The sequence below is a fragment of the Silene latifolia genome, chromosome 2 (assembly GCF_048544455.1).
Source record: "Silene latifolia isolate original U9 population chromosome 2, ASM4854445v1, whole genome shotgun sequence".
In the NCBI taxonomy this organism is placed as follows: Eukaryota; Viridiplantae; Streptophyta; class Magnoliopsida; order Caryophyllales; family Caryophyllaceae; genus Silene; species Silene latifolia.
The window spans coordinates 12,433,399-12,452,664 of record NC_133527.1 but is presented as its reverse complement, the minus strand read 5'-3'; the positions used below and the strand labels follow the sequence as shown (position 1 = coordinate 12,452,664).

At 42.6% G+C, this 19,266-nt stretch overlaps 1 protein-coding gene and 1 long non-coding RNA gene across 2 annotated transcripts; both read left to right on the top strand.

Annotated features, from left to right (window-relative positions):
* The first annotated feature begins 425 nt into the window (after positions 1-425).
* LOC141628410 (uncharacterized) lies at positions 426-1,406 on the top strand. The gene is made up of 3 exons (XR_012537130.1): positions 426-811; positions 897-1,017; positions 1,375-1,406. It is a non-coding gene; the product is annotated as an uncharacterized LOC141628410 (long non-coding RNA).
* Positions 1,407-14,347: 12,941 nt separating this feature from the next.
* Positions 14,348-18,160, top strand: LOC141642290 (uncharacterized). Its single transcript, XM_074451061.1, has 4 exons — positions 14,348-14,518; positions 14,604-14,837; positions 17,594-17,669; positions 17,766-18,160. The coding sequence occupies exons 1-4, from the start codon at positions 14,435-14,437 to the stop codon at positions 17,792-17,794; spliced, it is 423 nt and encodes a 140-aa protein (XP_074307162.1). The 5' UTR covers positions 14,348-14,434; the 3' UTR covers positions 17,795-18,160.
* The last annotated feature ends 1,106 nt before the right edge of the window (positions 18,161-19,266 follow it).

Below are 19,266 nucleotides of genomic sequence, written 5' to 3'. Positions count from 1 at the left end.
CTGTTTAAATGATTTGTACTATTTCGTGTCAGTTTGTTGATCTGTCCAGGTCAATATCCATCCAATTAAGTTCAGTAGGGTCATAACTTTCTTAAGTTGGGTTTTACAAATTGAGTTGATATACATTATAGTTATCCATCATATATTATATTAAAGCAGAAACCATCTGCCACGTGTCATCAGCAGATGGCTTCTGCCACATGTCATAAGCATGTATTTTCAGTTTTAAATTTTCATTTTAATCTACTTTCCCATAATAACTGAAACGTTAAATTTGTTAAACGTATATACGATTGCCATATTTGAAAGGCCTTCCACCAATTCAATGCATTTAATACAAAAATCAAACTTTCCAATTTTATTCAAATCATTCATTAATTATTTACGTCTTATAGAATTAACAATGATTATAGTAGTCCTCTAACTAAAATGTTGACTATTTTAATGGGAAAGAATCAATCACATATTATTTTTCCACTCACATAATTATAGTTCCGTTTTTAAAATTTGATTTAAAACAATCCTTTCTCATATAAAATCATTTAAAAAATAGGAGAAAATCATTGATAGAATATTTTTTTCAGTTTAACCCAAACCTTGCCATATACATCCCAATAACAGAATATCTACATGCTAAAATCTCCGCCAAAATAATTCTGATTATACACATTATTTATATTCAGTCTCTAAATAACTTGGTCAATAAAGTGAAACATTTTTTTTTAAAATTTTTATAATAGGTGAAGTGAGAATTTGCACAACTACATACAACATATGCTGTCCGAATCATTATAAACTCTGATATCCCGAGGTTGAAGATTTTCGCATAAAATATATTATTATAATCCCCTATTTCACAAGTTTTGATTTTCATTTTCATGTGTTTTGTATCTTAGAAACCGCGCCTTTGACAGAAGCATCTGACTTCGTAAGGATAACTCAGATATCAAGCGAGACAACGACCTTATCAAGCCGGACTTATTCAAGACTATTTCTGAAGTTGTCAATTGTTAACAGGTACGAGTACTTCGTAAGTTTATACTCCATAGTCCATATAACTCTTCTTCTTTTTAAAGAATTATAAAATTTTGTTTAGATTTGCTGCTTCGTTGATATACAACATTAACGTATCATATTTACCTGTACATATTAAAGGGTGGGATTGTGTGACACTTGCTGGAATGACAAATATTAACACAAAGGCCAACTGATATTATATCCACCGCATCAAGCAAAAACCCTTCAAAAGAGTTGTTAAACATGATGATGGTGTAGCTTATTATAAGGATAATATTTATCTTTGTAAATATGGAAGTTACAAATGCTAAAATGCAATTTTTTTAACGTTAGATGTTATTCTTATGTATATTCCAGGTAAACTTTGTGGCGGTTTCAAACTTTCAACGCGCCTCGATCACACTTTGTTTAAGCCTCATATTTCCAAGGAGGTTGAATTGATCATGATCGGAATTCTTGGCAAACAAGAACATGTAACATACTTTTTCAATATACTATTAAAATTGAGGTTTTAAATACGTTATTATACATTCTAATTCTTACACGATGGTTAGTAAAATGGCGTGAAGGATTACATACATGAAGAGATTAAGGTCTTTATCGGCCTAGAATTTGTTTTCAAGACAGATGATCATGAAACTGTAGCTAGAGGAAAAGACACCTATTTTAAACAATTAGGTTAGTTGTACTATAGTCCATTAAAGATGTGAAAATTACAAAGGTGATATGACAAGTTTTGAATGCTGTAGCTGTAATAGGATGAAATTACCTTAAAAGAATACGTGAAATTGACATGCATAACATCGACCAAAATGGAGGTTCTGTAAGTAGTGGTAAACAAATTAATGGCTACGACAAATTATAGATATGTAAACGAATTACGCAAAGCAATGCGCTCAAAATAATCGCCTATCATAGATTGATAATATGGGGGTAGAAGAGATGATAGTGGAAACTAACCGTGAGAGGGTCGAAAAATTTAGACAATTGGTAATAGTGAACCACAATTAATTACCTTCATGTACCAAAAAAATTGTTTACCTTTGATATTAAATACTCCTCACAAAATAATAAAAATGTAAATATTCTCTTTAAGTCAAATGTAGTATCAACTGTCATAAGCATGAGAAATTGACATATTTAAAATTTTATTTAAAAATAAATATAAATCACCTAAAATTTCTACAGTAATTTCATAATATATATCAAATCATGATCAATAGATAATATAAAATTATCAAAAAAAACCAATATGTGGATACTTCGTATTATTTTCAATTTATATAAGTTGGAGTGATTTAATTTTAAAAAAATATCTAACAACTAATGCATAACATATTAAAAGGTAATGAGTAAATAAGGTGTTATGGAAAATATACTTTATCCATTTTAATCACGGACAAAATGATTTGCAATGTTAAGGGGCAAATGTTAATATGCCTCAATAAACAAAAGAAAAGTAATCAAAAAGATTATTATTTGGCGACTTGAAAGGCGAATTAATGGGTGATCCTGATCGAAGGGTGATCCTGATCAAAGAGGGGTCGCGACGGGTGAGTAATGATGGGGGTGTGGAGTCGCTTAGGGTTACGGGAAGGGTTAGGGGTCGCTCACGGGGTGGGTCCGACAATATGGTTATGCTAGAATGACGGTGGGGGGGTGTAGGGGATGGTGGAGGTAAAAGGGGTAGGATAGTTGAAGGACGTATGATATGGATTGCAGGGAGTGGTTAGTTGTGGGAAGTCGTGGTCTGAGGTATGTTGGGTGCGGTTACCACTGTGATGGAGGGTCTATTGTTTGTGAGTCTCGAGGTAATTGATCTGCGATGGTGAACGCTGCTTCGAGAAGTCCAGGATATGGTAGGCGGGAGAGGAAAGAAGAGAGAAGGTAGAGAATTCAGAGAACAACAAATAAGAGCGGTAATATGATAAAAAGCGTACAACAATGAGTAAAATTAAATGTATATTATTCTCAGAAAAAAAAATTAAATGTATATTGCGTAAATAAATAGGTTTTGAAATCTACAATAATTTTATATCCACTTTACAAATTTCACCTCTCATATGTTAAACGGTCGAGGAAAAAAAAATGTATCATACTTCGAATAAAATTAAGCAACACAAACTTATCAAAAATGTAAGGATAGACAAACAAAATTTTCTAAAATTTAGTAATTTACTAAATAAAAAAAATACTTAAGTTTTTACTTTTAATAATACTTTCTGTTGCCACCCGTGCATTGCACGGGTTCAAAAACTAGTTCAAGTGTAATAATTCATTCAACTTTGTTTAGTTAGGGTATGTTTGGATTAAGAGATTTTGAGGAAAAAGAGAGAGGGAGAGTAGGAGATTCAAAATCTCTTATTTACATAGGAAATAAGGGTAGAGGGAAATGGAGGGGGAAAGATTTGGAGGAATCCATTTTCCCTCCTTTAAGGCAAATCAAAATTCCTCCACCATAGGCAAGATTTGGAGGGAAAGTGTATCCAAACATCCACTTCCCAATTTCCCATTCCCCCTCTCCTTCCCTAACCTCTCTTTCCCTTCCCCCCATCCCCCTGCCCCTCCCCAGTGGCGTTTTTGGCGGGGGTGCAGGGGGTTCATCTGCACCCCTTTTCCCGAAAAATAATTACAATATTCTTTAGTAAAGGAGCACATTAGTTATGTGGGTCTAGTGGTTATTAAGATTATTTCTTAGTTAGAGGCCATGGGTTCTATCCTTGTAATAAAATAGGAGTAAAAGAGTTGTGTGGGGTTTGGTAATAGGAGAGAGGGATGAATAAAATAAGAGTAAAAGTTACCAAAAAAAGGAAAATGGAACATTACTTGAATAATCCGTTTCGGAAAAGAGTGAACATTATAGCGAATAAGAGCGAGTATTTTTTTTTCATATAACTCGATATTTTCATTGTTAAAAAATTTTACGCACCCCCTTCCATCAAATCCTAGAACCGCCTCTGCCTCTCCCCTCCCCTTCCCTACACTTTTGCTATTCAAACACACACTTAGTGTTAGTTTAGCTGTATTTTAGGTTCACATATCGTTCGGGCATACTTGGATTCGATACAATTTAGTTCGAAGTTAAATTCAAATATTTTCGATTAGATTTCCGGAATCGGCTTTATTTTCGGGTGCCTTGTACTTCTTCCATTCAGCTTCACTCTAACACTTTCCTTTTTCACGTTTGTCAACGCGTGCTTTACGCGCTAAATATCGTTGGCTACGTATTTGCAAAAATTATAAGATATTTTTAATGTACTCGTAAACATTGTTATCAGAATCCCGATTCGATCCTATGATTCTACGATTTTACGATCCAAAAATGCTTGACCGATCCCGGATCCTACGATTCTATCATGTTTGTAGAATCTTACGATCCTATTTATTTGAATTTTTCTAGAGGTAGAATCATAATATGATTCTACGATCTTACGATCCTACGATCCGATTACCTAGTAAATATGTTAAAATATATTTTTATATAATGACATCGTAAAATCCAAATTTCATGTAATTTGTAGAAACATGTTAATGAAATGATACTGTTCCGGGTGTGATTACGGAGCAGTGTTGTTACCACGTGAGCTTATTGAATGATGACTTTGCTTGACTCTTCCTTTCGGCCTCTCCTGAAACAATGAACAAACTGAAGGCTCGGCTTGGCACCGAGCGTACTCACTCCGACGCTCAAGTCAGTAAACTTAAAGGGATTAAGTTGTGTGTACTTGGCAAAGTATATTGTAGAGAGATAAGGGAGCTTATACCAGATTATGAGTGGTTTTAGTTATCTTTTCGGGTTCTTTCCTCAATGAGGGTTGAGGAGTATTTATAGACTTTCACCTTTTGTCACGTAGTGGCCAAGTGGCTAGCAGGTGGAAAGACCGTTATACCCTCGGCCGATGGACCCATGGCAGGCCGGCCGAGGGGTCTTGGATATGAGTACGCGGATGTGTATCCCGGCTGGCTAGTTGTCCTAGCCGGGACCCAAGTGACAGGCCGATAGGCTGCATCGGTTAGGCTGTCTAATATGTTGACTTGTTGTGGATGTCTTTGACCTTGGTCAATATGTTGACTCGGTCAGCGGGTGCAGAATATGCCCCATCAATTTGCCCCCAGCGTAGTCTATGCCGTGGTATGGGCTTCGATGTGTGTTGAGCGTATGTTCTGCGCATGTTAAAATTCTACATCGGTTTCTTCTTCCTCGGCTTGGTTCTGCTTAGGCCGTATCATACTATCCCCCCTCCACATGGATGTGTAATGGACATCAAATGTGGAAAAGAAAATTGTGTTGGCTGAGACCGAGGTTGAGAGTGCCGTGTGCTTTTGATTGCCCCCAGCCGGTGCTGCCAAGCTTGGTCGAATCAGCGGGCCGTTTGGCAAGTAGATACCAAGGAGCGTTTTTGGAGAAGATACGTCGATTGGCATTCTGTCAAGGAGCGTGTTGGAGAAGTTTGGTAACTGTTTGTCGATTGACATTCCATGGCTGCATGCTTCACACGTGTCTCGGTGTTGATTGGTTGACGCTTCATGGGCTTTGCTCTGATTCGTCGGATTGAGTGGGCTTTGCTCTGATTCGTCGGATTGAGTGGGCTTTGCCCTATAAATAGGGCAGTTACTCCCTCATTTTGGCCTTCCAAAAATTCATCTTCTCAAAAAAAAAAATTCCTCTCTTAACTTTTCGAAGGAACTTCTTTCTAGTTTTCGAAGCGTTACTCGGCGTAACACTTTTCCAAGGTAAACTAACAAGTTTTTCAACTTTTATTTGTCAAGTTTTTGTTGTTATTATGTCTTCTGCTAATGCTGGGCCCGGTACTTCTGCGCCGGGGGGCGAATCGTTGCGTCCTGATGAAGAGGAGGCATTGGCTGCCACCCCGATAAGGTCTGGGGGTCCCAGGTCTCCTTCTCCTGAAGTGGATGAGGAGTATCTCGAGGATTTTTCTGATGAAGATGTTGATGATGATAATGATGATGAGGCGACCCCATCTGGTTCGAAGAGGCCGAAATTCTTGGACCACGGTGACGCCTGCTCGATCAGTCCTGATCGTACTTGGTCGAACAAGTTCGCTAGTTGCTCCGGCCCTGACTTTTTTGAAGATCATTACTCCTTCGGCAGGGGGTATAAAATTGTTATTCCAGAGGATGGTCAGGCTGTTTGTTGCCCTCCGGAGGGCCATATCGGCGTGTACATCAGACACCTGGAGTATGGGCTCCGGTTTCCTCTGAATGTACACGTTGCTGCCATAATCAAAGCTATGAACGTTGCTGTGGCGCAACTGCATCCGTTGGCCATTAGGACGATTGTGAGCTTTGTATGGGTTTGTTTGTTCAGAGGGGAGGTTCCAACGGTGAACCTATTCCGTCGGCTTCATCATCTGCGGCAATTCACCCAGGGTGGCACGAGGTGGTAAAGCTTGCAGACGGAGCCGGGTTTCTTTACCGTTTCCAAGTTGTCGTCTTGTAAGGACTGGAAGGGGCGGTGGGTGTACGTCGAGGTGCCGGAGGATTACCCACTGCCCCGGTCATTCCAGAGCCGCGTCTATTTGCGGTGCGAAAATAGGGGAGAGTATGAAAAATACGTCTCCCGTAATAAAATTAAGATGGACGCCGCGAAGGTCTATCTTCAGGAGGACGAGAAGCGGGCAATGAGGCTGTTTGAGGCTGAGAAGGATGGCACGCCGAAGGGATGGATGCCCCCGACGCAGATCATTCTCCAGGACGTGCCGCTCTGCCGCGTCGGCCTCATACCGGCCCTCAACCAGGGTGAGTGGGGTCGTTGTGAGGCCCATCTTTGCTTTTTATGTTTCTGTACTTGAGCTTTGGTTTTACTTCTTTCGTTTACCTCTTGCGTTGGTTCTTTTGCAGACCGTTTTGGCCCGGATCTGTCTGAGGAGATCCTGAAGAAGTTGGGGCTTGACAAGGACGGGAACGTTGTTGAGCTGCATCCTAAGGCTGATTCGCGTGATCGCAGACCGGCCCCCAACGAACTTATGGACCAGCAGTTGAAGAAACTGGATGTTACGGCGGCTCAGGCGAAGGTTGCTGGTAGCGTGCTGCGCCGGACTCGAAAGACGGCGTCGATGGCGGCGACGGCGTCAGTTCCGGCTCAGTCTTCTATCCCTGTGATCCAAAAGCAGCAGGTGGTCATTGATGTTGAGGACGAGGAGGTCACCGTTGCGAAGGGTCCTCCTCCTTCGAAGAAGAGAAAAGAACCAATGCCTGCTACCACCGCCACTGAGGCAGGGGAGAAGAAGGACTCAGTCGGCCCTTCATTTAAGAAGGTCCAGACTGGTACGGATCTAACCCATGGCTCGGACTTAGGTGGTTCTTTAGGCATTCCCGATGATAGGCTCTCTGATGTGTCAATGACTGTTGACATGGATGCTCTATCTGAATTTTTTGTAGATCAGCCGTTGTCGGCCGTCGCTCTCACTGAACAGCAAGTGGGGAAGAAACCTGTGCAGGTTGGTGATCAAAATGTCACCGTTGACACTTCATCCCAGAAGGCTTCCCCTGCCCAGCTTGTGGCGGAAGGCACGAGGTTGTGCAAGAGGCTGGCGAAGTGGAACGAGCTGGCCGGTGCTCATATTATATAGCAGGAGAAGCCGTGGCTCAATCCGCTCCCGAGCTTGAACGGCTTAGGCTCGAGCTCACCGCCGCTAAGAAGGTGGCCGGGAAGGCGAAGCTGGACCTCCTCGATGAGCAGAGGCTTAGGGAGGATGCTGAGAAGGCGCTCTTGGCTGAGAGAGCTAAGGCCGAGTCTGATGCCGCTAAGCTGCTGGAGGAGAAAGCCAAACTTCGGGGTGCTTTCGACGCTGCGGTTCTTAAGAGGGAAGAATGGAAGTCTCTGCATTCAACTGAGGTAAAGGCGCACAACGGCACAAAGGCTGTCCTCGGCCAAAGGGAGGAGGACATTGAGATGCTCCAAACTGAGGTCATCCCTAACATGTGTGCCCAGTACCGGGACCAGGCCGAAGAAGCTGCCAGGGAGGCAATCAAGAAGCTCGTGCCTGAGGGCTCCTTCCCGTGGCAAGATTTTGACCGACTTTTGGATGAGATGGCCGATGCTGCGGAGAAGGCAGCTGCGGAGAAGGCGGAGGCGGCGAAGGCTGCTCAGGAAGCTGAGGCCAGGGCGGCCCATGATGTAAAGGTGAAGGAGGCCAGAGATGAGGCTGAAAGGGCAAGGGCACGTGAAGCTGCCAAGCCTTCTTCTGGGCCGGCCACCGAAAATGATGTCGCTGCTGCTGATAGAGAGCAGCAACAAGCATAGGGAGACGGGCGGTCGTCACCAGACTCACCTGGCCCTTCGGATAGCTTCAGCTGTTCGGGGGCCAACTATTGAGCCTTTCCTCCCTGCCATCTCTTTTGGCGCTTTCGACTCTCATGTCTGTAACCTTTTGCTGTACCTTTTTCTTTTTTGTACAACTTTGGTAGGTTGAGTTTAGGCTACCCCTTGTGGGGACGGCCGTCGTCTTCTTTCTTGTGCTACCTGAAAACGTTTAAATAAGAGTTTGTTTTTTTTGCCTCCGGCTTGGCCGAGGTCTTTATCTCATTCTTTTCTGAGTTGTCTTCGTACGTTAATAGTTGAGCGCTCTTTTCTTTTTGCTTTTACCCTCGGCTTGGCTGAGGCAGCTAGAATGCGTATCTCAACTGTACTTAACGTTTTTTTTTTAAACATGTTGGCATGTTGGTCGCTTCCTCTTATGCGCACGGTCTTAGCCGAGGCGGTCAGATTTGCTATCCCAACCACCGTTGTGAACATGTTACGTATCAGTCGTTGTGTCCCCGTCATTCTTCGGGGTAACGGCCGAGGTGTTCGTATCTGTAGACGTGTTGATCGCTTCCTCTTTCACTCTCGGTCTGGCCGAGGCGTCCGATTTGCGTTTCAACAGTGCTTATACGTTCCTAAGCAAGCTGGTCGTTGTGGCGAGTAACAACTTGTTGTCGGCAAGTCGCGTTTCGACTGCTCTACGTATCTATATACGCTTTTGTGCATGTTGGCATGTTGGTCGCTTCCTCTTACGCGCACGGTCTTAGCCGAGGCGGTCAGATTTGCTATCCCAACCACCGTTGTGAACATGTCTGTAGTGACTGCCCGGCTTAATTTGCGGCGTCTATTCTGGCATGACTATGGAGGGGACGAGTATTTTGATGGAAAACTTGGATCGCATTTATAAGGTATAATCATGCGTTGGGGTGCCCACAATGGTTTTGGACACCTCCGCCGCTATATGAAATATTTCCTTAGATTGTCCGTGTTCCAATGGCTCATTAGAAAAACACCCTCCATGTCTGTCAGCCGGTATGTACCCGGCCTCATTTCTTCAACCACTTTGTAGGGTCCTTCCCAGTTGGCCGTCATTTTACCATGGATGTTTCCTTTGTTGGTTGCGGCTGACTTTCTTAGGACTAGATCTCCTACTCTTAAGTCTCTTTTGTGGACCCTACGGTTGTATGCCCTTCTCATTCGGTTCTGATATACTGCCAAGTTGAGCCGTGCCGTGTCTCGGCTTTCTTCGACCAGGTCTAGGGAGGCTCTCAGGCCTTCCTCATTTTCGGCTGGGTCGAAGGTCTGTGTTCTAAATGTCGGCACCGATACTTCAATTGGCAGGACGACTTCAGACCCATAGACCAGGTGGAATGGACTGTATCCCGTTGCTTCTTTTTCCGTGGTTCGAAGTGACCACAGGACGCCGGGTAGTTCATCAACCCACCTTCCTTTTAGATCTTCAACCTTCTTTTTTAATCCGTTCAATATCGTCTTATTGGCTGCTTCCGCCTGCCCATTGCTCTGAGGGTGGCAGACGGAGGAGTATGCGAATTTGATGTCGAGCTCTTCTAACCAGTTCATAACCATGTCACTCCAAAACTCTCGGCCGTGGTCAAACACCATGACTTGGGGCAATCCAAATCGAGTTATAACGTTCTCCCAAATCACTTTTTTCTCACGGCCGCCGTGGTCTTGGCAGGTACTACGACGGCTTCGACCCATTTGGTGAAGTAGTCAACAGCAACGATCAGATATTTTCTTCCTCCGGAGGCCGTTGGAAATGGCCCTAATAGATCCATCCCCCACTGGGCAAAAGAAAGGGGACTAAGCACCGGTTGCAGGTCTCGGGAAGGAGCATGTATCACCGGAGCATGCATTTGACAGTTCTTACACTTCTTGGTCTTAGTTCTGGAATCCTCAAGCATGGTGGGCCAGAAGTAGCCGGCTCGGAGAGCTTTGTGGGCTAACGTTCTCGCCCCCATGTGATGTCCACAGATGCCTTCGTGAATCTCTGTCAGTATTAGCTCCGCGTCGGCTGGGCCGACACACTTCAAGAGTGGCCTTATTACAGACCTTCTGTATAATTCTTCTTCGAATACCAAGTACCTGGCGGCGATCCTTCTTATCTTCTGAGACAGACTGCGGTTCTCCGGCAACTTATTTGTTAGTTTGTACTTCATTATCGGAGTCATCCACGTCGTCTCGGCTTTTATGTCGCCCACCATGCAGAGTGTGTCAGTAATGCTTTTAGCATTCCTGATATCCACTAGCACGGTTCGGCTGACGTTCTTGGTGCTTGAACTGGCAAGTTTTGAGAGAGCGTCGGCTCGGTTGTTCTCGGACTGGGACGCATTGGATTTGGAAAGATTTCGCCACAGTGTCGCCTTTCACCCTTTCCAGGTATCTTATCATCCCATCGTCTCGAGCCTCATACTCTCCTCTGATTTGGTTAGTCACTAATAGTGAATCTGTCTTCAACACAATGTGTTCTGCTCCGGCAGCTCTAGCCAGCTCGACTCCTGTTATCACCGCCTCGTATTCGGATTCGTTGTTTGAGGTCGAGAAGGTAAACTTCAAGGCATACTCAAACTTGTCTCCGTTTGGACTAATGATTAGGACGCCGGCTCCTGAGCTGTTCGTCGTGGAGGATCCGCCGGTGAATACTTCCCATACTCCGGGATTCGGTTCTTCTTTATATGTGCACTCGGCCAGGAAGTCTGCAAGTGTCTGCCCTTTTATCGAGGGCCTCGGCTTGTATTGAATGCCGAAGCCGGATAGCTCTACTGCTCATTTGATGAGCCTGCCGGATTTTTCGAATTTTTCCAATGCTTTCTCGAATGGTTGGTCGGTTAGGACCGTCACGGGATGTGCGTCGAAGTAAGGTTTTAGTTTCCTTGCGGCAACGACGACAGCGAAGGCTGCTTTTTCGATCAGTGGATAATTGCTTTCGGCGGCCAGCAGTGTATGGCTGACAAAGTAGATTGGGTGTTGCTGATTGTCCTCTTCTCTGACTATTACGGCGCTGACTGTGGCCGAGGTAACGGCTATGTATAGATATAGCGTCTCCCCTAGCATCGGCTTAGACAGGGTTGGGAGAGTTTGAAGATGAGCTTTCAGTTGCCTGAAAGCTGTGCTCTGTTCCTCCCCCCAACTGAAGTCTTTATTCCCCTTCAACACTTTGAAGAATGGGGTGCTCTTGTCGGCTGACCGAGAGATGAAACGGGTTAGAGCGGCCATCCTCCCGGTCAACATCATAACTTCTTTTCGATTCCGCGGCTCGCGGTGTCCAAAAGATTGCTTGGACTTTCTCTGGATTGGCATCAATTCCCCTGGCGCTGACAAGTACGCCGAGGAACTTACCTGCCCGGACACCGAAGTTGCACTTCATCGGGTTAAGTTTCATCTTGTATTTCCTTAGTGAACAAAATGTTTCGGTCAAGTCGGCCAAGTGATCACTGTCAGACTTGCTTTTTACAATAGCATCGTCGACGTAAGCCTCGATGTTTCGCCCTTTTTGATCCTGGAACACTTTGTCCACCAGCCTAGTGTAAGTTGCGCCGGCGTTTTTCAAACCGAACGACATCATTTTATACATGTATGTGCCGTGTATGGTGATGAATGCGCACTTAGGCATGTCTTCTTCGGCCATGAATACCTGATGGTACCCCGAGAAGGCGTCGAGCGTGCTCGATCGTGTACCCTGCTGTTGCGTCTATTAAGCTATCTATTCGAGGCAAGGGATAGCAATCTTTGGGGCATGCTTTATTAAGATTTGTAAAATCAACACACATCCTCCACGCCCCCGATGACTTCCTCACCATTACAACATTAGCTAGCCACTCAGGGTAAGTACAAGGCGTGATAAAGCCTGCCTCTAACAACTTGTCTACCTCGGCCTTGATGGCCTCATCTTTCTCGGCCGAGGAGTTCCTCATCTTTTGCTTGACAGGGCGAGCGTTGGAGAGCACGTTCAGCTTGTGAACGATGACCTCTCGGCTCACGCCTGGCATCTCGGCGGCTGAGTATGCGAAGACGTCTTTGTTCTTCCTCAGCAGGTTTAGGAGATCGGCTCTGAATTTTGGTTCCAGGCCGACACCGACAGTTACGGTGCATCCTGGATCAATTTCCACTTGCTCGCTCGCTCCCTCGACCATGCTGACGTTGTTGGTGCTCATCGGATCACCCTCCCGTCGTAAGGATGGGCTCTTCCCCTTCTCGATTTCTTCGCCACTTTGAGGGATTGCATGTTGCACCCTCCGCGTATATTTGGACATTGATGATTTCGTCTCTCTCGTCCTTTGAGACGAGCTTTTGTGCCTCACCCCGGTCCGAGACATACATTAATGTCGTGGCCCGATGGACATTACAAAGATCGGCCTCGCTCAAAGTAATCCGCCTATCGAACATTATAAAGGACGAACCATCAATGACCACGAACTCGGACCAAACATTTTTAGCCGCATCGGCTTGGCGAACATCACCGGCAATTTGATTGACCCCGAGGGTACCAGGCCGGCCCCAGAAAGTCGTACAAATGGGTTGGTGCGGGGCTCGGTCCTCAATCTTCGGTGCCGAGATCGAGGAAGCATTCCCTGAACATGATGTTCGTGTAGGCGCCTGTATCGATTAGGCACCTCTTCACCAAGTGGTTGGCTATGTCCGGTGGACCACCGGTGGTCGTTGTGTGGGGCTACGACTCCTTCGTAGTCTTTCCTTCCGATGGTTATATCGGGGACGATGGAAGCGGGGTCGCCGTGGTGGGCACAAAGTTGATGGCTTGATAAAGCTCATTTAAGTGCCGTTTGTGCCCATTAGTCGACCCACCGTTCTCGTTTCCTCCGATAACCACCGGATCACTCCCGTCCTGCGGGATACTCGATTTCTTCTTCGCCCGTCGGGCTCGTTTCCGGGTCCCGCTACGTACTTGCTGAGGACTCCCTTTCGGATCGGCTCCTCGACGGGATTCTTGATGCCGACGCCGTCGTCGGTCTTATGGCCGGTGGGCCGTGGCGAGAATGCGGTTTCGTCACTCACAATTACCTCTGGTTGTTTTGACATCTTCGTAGCTTTTTGGGTGGGTTTTGTTTTGTGTTTTTAAGGGATTTGATTAGCTTTTAGTATCAAGTCCCCACAGACGGCGCCAATTGTTCCGGGTGTGATTACGGAGCAGTGTTGTTACCACGTGAGCTTATTGAATGATGACTTTCCTTGACCCTTCCTTTCGGCCTCTCCTGAAACAATGAACAAACTGAGGGCTCGGCTTGGCACCGAGCGTACTCACTCCGACGCTCAAGTCAGTAAACTTAAAGGGATTAAGTTGTGTGTACTTGGCAAAGTATATTGTAGAGAGATAAGGGAGCTTATACCAGATTATGAGTGGTTTTAGTTATCTTTCGGGTCATTTCCTCAATGAGGGTTGAGGAGTATTTATAGACTTTCACCTTTTGTCACGTAGTGGCCAAGTGGCCAACTGGCTAGCAGGTGGAAAGACCGTTATACCCTCGGCCGATGGACCCATGGCAGGCCGACCGAGGGGTCTTGGATATGAGTACGCGGATGTGTATCCCTACTGGCTAGTTGTCCTAGCCGGGACCCAGTGACCTACCGATAGGTCGTCACGGTTAGGGTTGTCTAATATGTTGACTTGCTGTGGATGTCTTTGACCTTGGTCAATATGTTGACTCGGTCAGCGGGTGCAAAATATGCCCATCAGATACTAAACTCATTAATTATCAATATTTTGTGTATAAATAAGTGTTTTGATCTTCAATTATATATTTTTACCAAATAAAAAAACTATATTTAGTGAATTTGTAGAATCTTACGATTCTACGATCCGACTCTACCGATTCGATCCTACCTTCCCCATCGATTCAAAGTAGAATCCCGATCCTAACAACATTGCTCGTAAACATGAATCAAACAAGATCCTATATAAATATATTTTCAGTTACGTATTAAGAGAAAATTAAAATTGACTCGTGAAGTCGTGAATAATATACAAAAATCAAATTCGTACAGTAGAGTTGAATGGAGTAACTACAAACTGGAATGGACCAAGACAACTCAATTACTCCACGTCTCCACCTCACTTAAATCACAGTATCACACCCAAGAAAGAAGAAATTCCACTAAACACAAAACACAACAATGGCGGCTGCAAAAGGAGTAACCTTAAACCACATAGCCAGAGAATCATCTGACGTCAAACGCCTTGCCACCTTCTACCAACAGGTACATCTCTTCTACTTTCAATTAATCTCCATTAAATCAATTAATCCCCAAATTACTTCAATTTCTCTAATTTAATTACATGCAGATTCTAGGGTTTGAGAAGATAGAAAGCCCAAATTTTGGGGAAATTGAGGTGATTTGGTTGAAATTTCCATCTTCTTCATTAACCCTTCATCTTATTCAAAGAAATCCTTCCAATAATCTCCCTGAAAGTCCTTATAGTGCTGTTTCTCCTGTTAAAGACCCTAAGAATCTCCCTCGAGGTCACCATGTTTCTTTCGGCGTATCGAATTTCGATGAGTTTGTTCAATCTCTTCAGGTATATACTTTTCTGGCAAGTTTTTTAATGGTGAGTTTAAGTTACTTGGCAGATTGTAGTATTCATGTCGATTATCTGTCCATTTTTAGTGACTTTGTTTCGTTCTATCGTGATTTAGCAGTCTTTTTATGTCGTATTTGATGCGATTTCGCCCATGGACGGTTCTAAAGGATGATTCATATCAGCCGACCCCAAATCATTTTGGGATTAAGGCTCTGATGATGTTGTTGTTGTTGTTGTAATCTCCCTTGTTATTAGATAAGAGTAAGATTGTGTGCAGTGGACCCCTTACCTCGCCATTTGCGCCTTTGCGGGAGCTTTTGTGGCGCTGAGTGCTAGGTGGTGGTTGTTGTTATTGTTGTTGACTTGTTGTTTTTAGCTGTTAGTTGACTATCATTCGCGTATTGAGTATACCACGAAACCTTTTCTTGTTAAGTTTTGTGTTCCGAATTGAAACTCTGATGGCTGATGGACCAAGAGGGGCGCTATAAAGTTTAGGTAGCAACTTTTGCAATCCGAAAAGTGCAGTAGTATAAAAGACCACGGTCTCTAGCTATTTTTCTCAATCAAAATAATGATAATGATATTATATTCAATTACAATCTAATAATAACCCTTGATTATAACTATGAATGATTTTACAAATAAAAAGTTACTGATCAACTAGTAGTTTTAAGTTTTTTAGCAGCCGGCAATTCAAAACGGCAAAGTGGACACTTATTACTAATCCTGACCCACTGAGTAACACAATCTTCATGGAAAACATGTTCACAAGGCAACACAATAAGTTGTTCTTGTTCAACCAACTTTTCGAAACAAACTGAACATTGTTCATCCGCATCAATCGTCGACTCCTCGACTCGTACCCTCTTCAAATCTCTTACTGCCAATCCATCGGCTGGCTTAGGCCCTCTTTCAGTTAGTATACCTCGTTGCACATAGACCCGATAAATCGGTAGTAATAGCTCCACTTTTAACCTGTATAAATGCCAATTAGGTTCATCCGAGCGTGATTGATGTTCCTCAACTACTCTGTCCACTGAGGATTCGACTTCTTTTATCGCTAGGTCCATAATTTCTCGCCTTGTAACGCCTATCTCGTAGAGTTTATTACGCATGTCTTGTGTTGATAACCCTTTTTCTTGATCCCACTTAACATCCTGTGATTCTGTTTGGGGTAATGGTTCGATAAATTCTTGTGTAACTTGTTCATCAAGATTTGAGAGTATGAGACGGGTTTTATGTTTGAGTACGAAATGAACGTTAATGGCGATGTTGTTGGCTTTTGCACAGTATTTGAGCGAAATATACTCACTGGACATATTGAGTTCATCAATTTCCATTAGGGTTTCTGTTAAGGTAGCCATGTTGTTAATGATGAATTTTGTAGAATGTTTTGCAATAATATGAGATTAGTTTGTATATATAGAGGTTTAAGGTAATCTTTGAATACTAGTAAGATTATGAAATCAATTGAGAGTTGCCTTAAGATTCAGAAGAACACTAGGAAACAAATTTATTAACTCAAAATAAAGATTATTACTTTCATTAAAACCTCATAAACACTTCCCTCAAAACCTCATAAACACGTAGCCCATAGGCCATATTAACCAAATCATTGGAACTATTAAACATGGCTTTGGCAAATTAAGGCCCGGTTCTTTGGGACTTAATTCCAGATTATTTTAATTCAGTTCAGCTCTGTTCAGTACTTCAGTTTAATTTAGTTCAGTTAAGCTTCATTCAACGCCACCTTCTATCAACAAGTACCTTTTTTCCCTCTTCTCTTAATCTCCAATAATCCCCAAATTACTTCAATTTCCCTAATTTAATTACATGCAGATTCTAGGGTTTGAGAAGATAGAAAGCCCAAATTTTGGGGAATTTGAGGTGATTTGGTTGAAACTTCCATCTTCTTCATTAACTCTTCATCTTATTCTAAGAAATCCTTCAAAATAATCTTCCTGAAAGCCTTATATTGCTGTTTCTCCTGTTAAAGACCCTAAGGATCTCCCTCGAGGTCACCATGTTTCTTTCGGCGTATCGAATTTCGATGAGTTTGTTCAATCTCTATAGGTATACTACTTTGTTGGGAATTTTCTTATGGTAGGTTTTAGTTATTTGGGAAGTGATATTTGCATATTGCTGCTAACTCAAAATTTCAACACGTTGAACTTGATTTGAATGTATAAGTTGCTATTTGCATGAATTCATGTCGAGTATTCGCCGGGTGTTCCTTCTTTTTAGTTTTTATTGTGAAGTAGCAATCATCGTATTGAAGTAGCAATTTTAATAGCAATCGCATACCCTGCTATTTGCGCGATCTTTGAGGTCGTGACGAAGGGAGTACGTTATTAATACCTTGGTAAAAAATCTGAACAGTTCCATATAGCCAAGGTCATAGTCTAAACTTGTGATGTGTTCAATTTCCAAGTTTAAAGATGATTTATTCATTTTCATGTCTACTTAATTATTCATGAATATTTGTGTTAGGCAGTTTTACGCGAGCATTATTGTAAACTGAAACTTAATATACCCAAATAGGATAAAACATAACTTCTGAATGATCCATACTCCATAGTAGTATTTGGGTAGATGACATGCTATATAACAGTATCTTGGTGTAAAATTGCTTCAGAAAAGACTCCTCGTTTATTATTATTATTATTATTATTATTATTATGTTGTTTTGAACTTTTGATATATCTCGGTGAAATCATGCGTTTGCTGATCCTACATTAACAATGAATACACAGGAGAAGGGAATTGAGACCTTTGTGAAGACTCAACCTGATGGAAAAACCAAGCAAGTGTTTTTCTTTGATCCAGATGGTAATTCACTTCAGTTAGTATAAAAATACGAGATATTCTCATTTCTCGAATGGGATATTTCTTTTGTTTCATGCTCATTTCTCAGATGACTGGCAGGTAATGGCTTAGAAGTTGGGAGCTGGTAGTGGAGTTCTCTGCATTCAGATGCTGCTTATCTGGTAGACTGGGGTGGCCACATATATGATGTATAGCTAAATAAAACCTGTAGTGTGGCAAAAGGTACGGTCCATTTCGACTTTTGAAGACTTATATGTATAAATAATATTAGCCAAGTTTATTGGTTTTATGTCGTCGGAATCTATAGATCTCTTTTGGCTACTTATGCTTATTACTATCCAAAACTGTGATCCCTGAAGTCGTAGCCTTGGAGCAGTTCATGTCTAAGTAGCGTCTGTTGGTTATCTGTACATAATAGCTTCCTTTTAGTGGCCTTGATGAGCCACACCGTTGTAATAGTACTGGAACGAGGGTAATATGAATTACTTTTCATCCTTGTTTTTTTTTAACTTTTAATCTCGATGTTAGTGATTTGATGATAAAAAATACTGCTAGTGTAAAACATGTCCAACACAGTAGATTCTTAGGCATCCTGTGTGTTAGGGAAATTTCTTTTTCCTTTTTTTGCTTAGTTTGCTATATTAATCTTAAACAGCCTGTGTGTTAGGGAACTTGAATTACCTCATGTAGTCATGTGCATGAGACTTGATTGCGAATTAAGATGTAGCCCAAAACATTACCAAAGACTCCGTAGCAAGCCGAAACTAATCATATTCTCGTTGCTTCCGAGTCCTTGAGAATGCTTGAAGGTTTGTTCCATGGCTGCTCTAGAACCTGATGACACGCTGTTTTTTTTTTTTTTTTTTTTAGTCCTTGTAATCAAGTGGTTCTTGTTTACTTTAGGAAATCTGAGTACGTAAGCTAGGTAGCACCAAAACGGACACGTGACACGACATTCCATGATATTTAGGACACGGGACACGTCATTTAAATTTAATAAAATATAAATTTTATAGTTATATGTGTGATTTTATTTTTGATAAAGTATTGAATATTAAATTTAAATAAGTGAAGGTAAAACTTACGTTAATTATAACTAATTCTCATTTTCAAAACCAAAAACCAACTTATTATCAATCTATTTCGACATCTCATTATTAGTCTGAAGAACATCATCTGTCCCCAATTCAACTTATTTTCCCACCAAATTCAACCATATAACAATTCACGCCATTTACCTTAAATTCAACTTGATTCCGTTTGAAGGTGTGTCCAAATACCATGGACACGGCTCAAAATACCATGGACACGTGCCCAAATAAAATATGAAAGTTAGACACGGCTTTACAAGTGTCCGACACGTTTTGACGTGTGTCCGACGAGTGTCGTGTCCGACACGGGTGTCCGACACAGTGATTGGCATTCTGATTACTCTCATAATGCAGAGGTACGAGCTTATAAAACAGATGTGGTTCAAATATGAGCGCGTCTGATTACTTTCAAAATGTGATGAATACTAACGGAGAGTTGGTCTGAAGTTGGAGATTATAGCTACAGAGACCTATTGAATCGATCGACATGTTTTTTCTACTGTATTAAG

What these genes read in the sequence shown, in the direction of transcription:
- LOC141642290 (XM_074451061.1), top strand. Translation starts at nt 14,435, where the DNA reads ATGGCGGCTGCAAAAGGAGTAACCTTAAACCACATAGCCAGAGAATCA. An exon ending in AGTTTGTTCAATCTCTTCAG is followed by an intron (nt 14,838 to 17,593) that starts GTATATACTTTT and finishes ATGAATACACAG; the next exon opens with GAGAAGGGAATTGAGACCTT. An exon ending in GTTTTTCTTTGATCCAGATG is followed by an intron (nt 17,670 to 17,765) that starts GTAATTCACTTC and finishes GATGACTGGCAG; the next exon opens with GTAATGGCTTAGAAGTTGGG.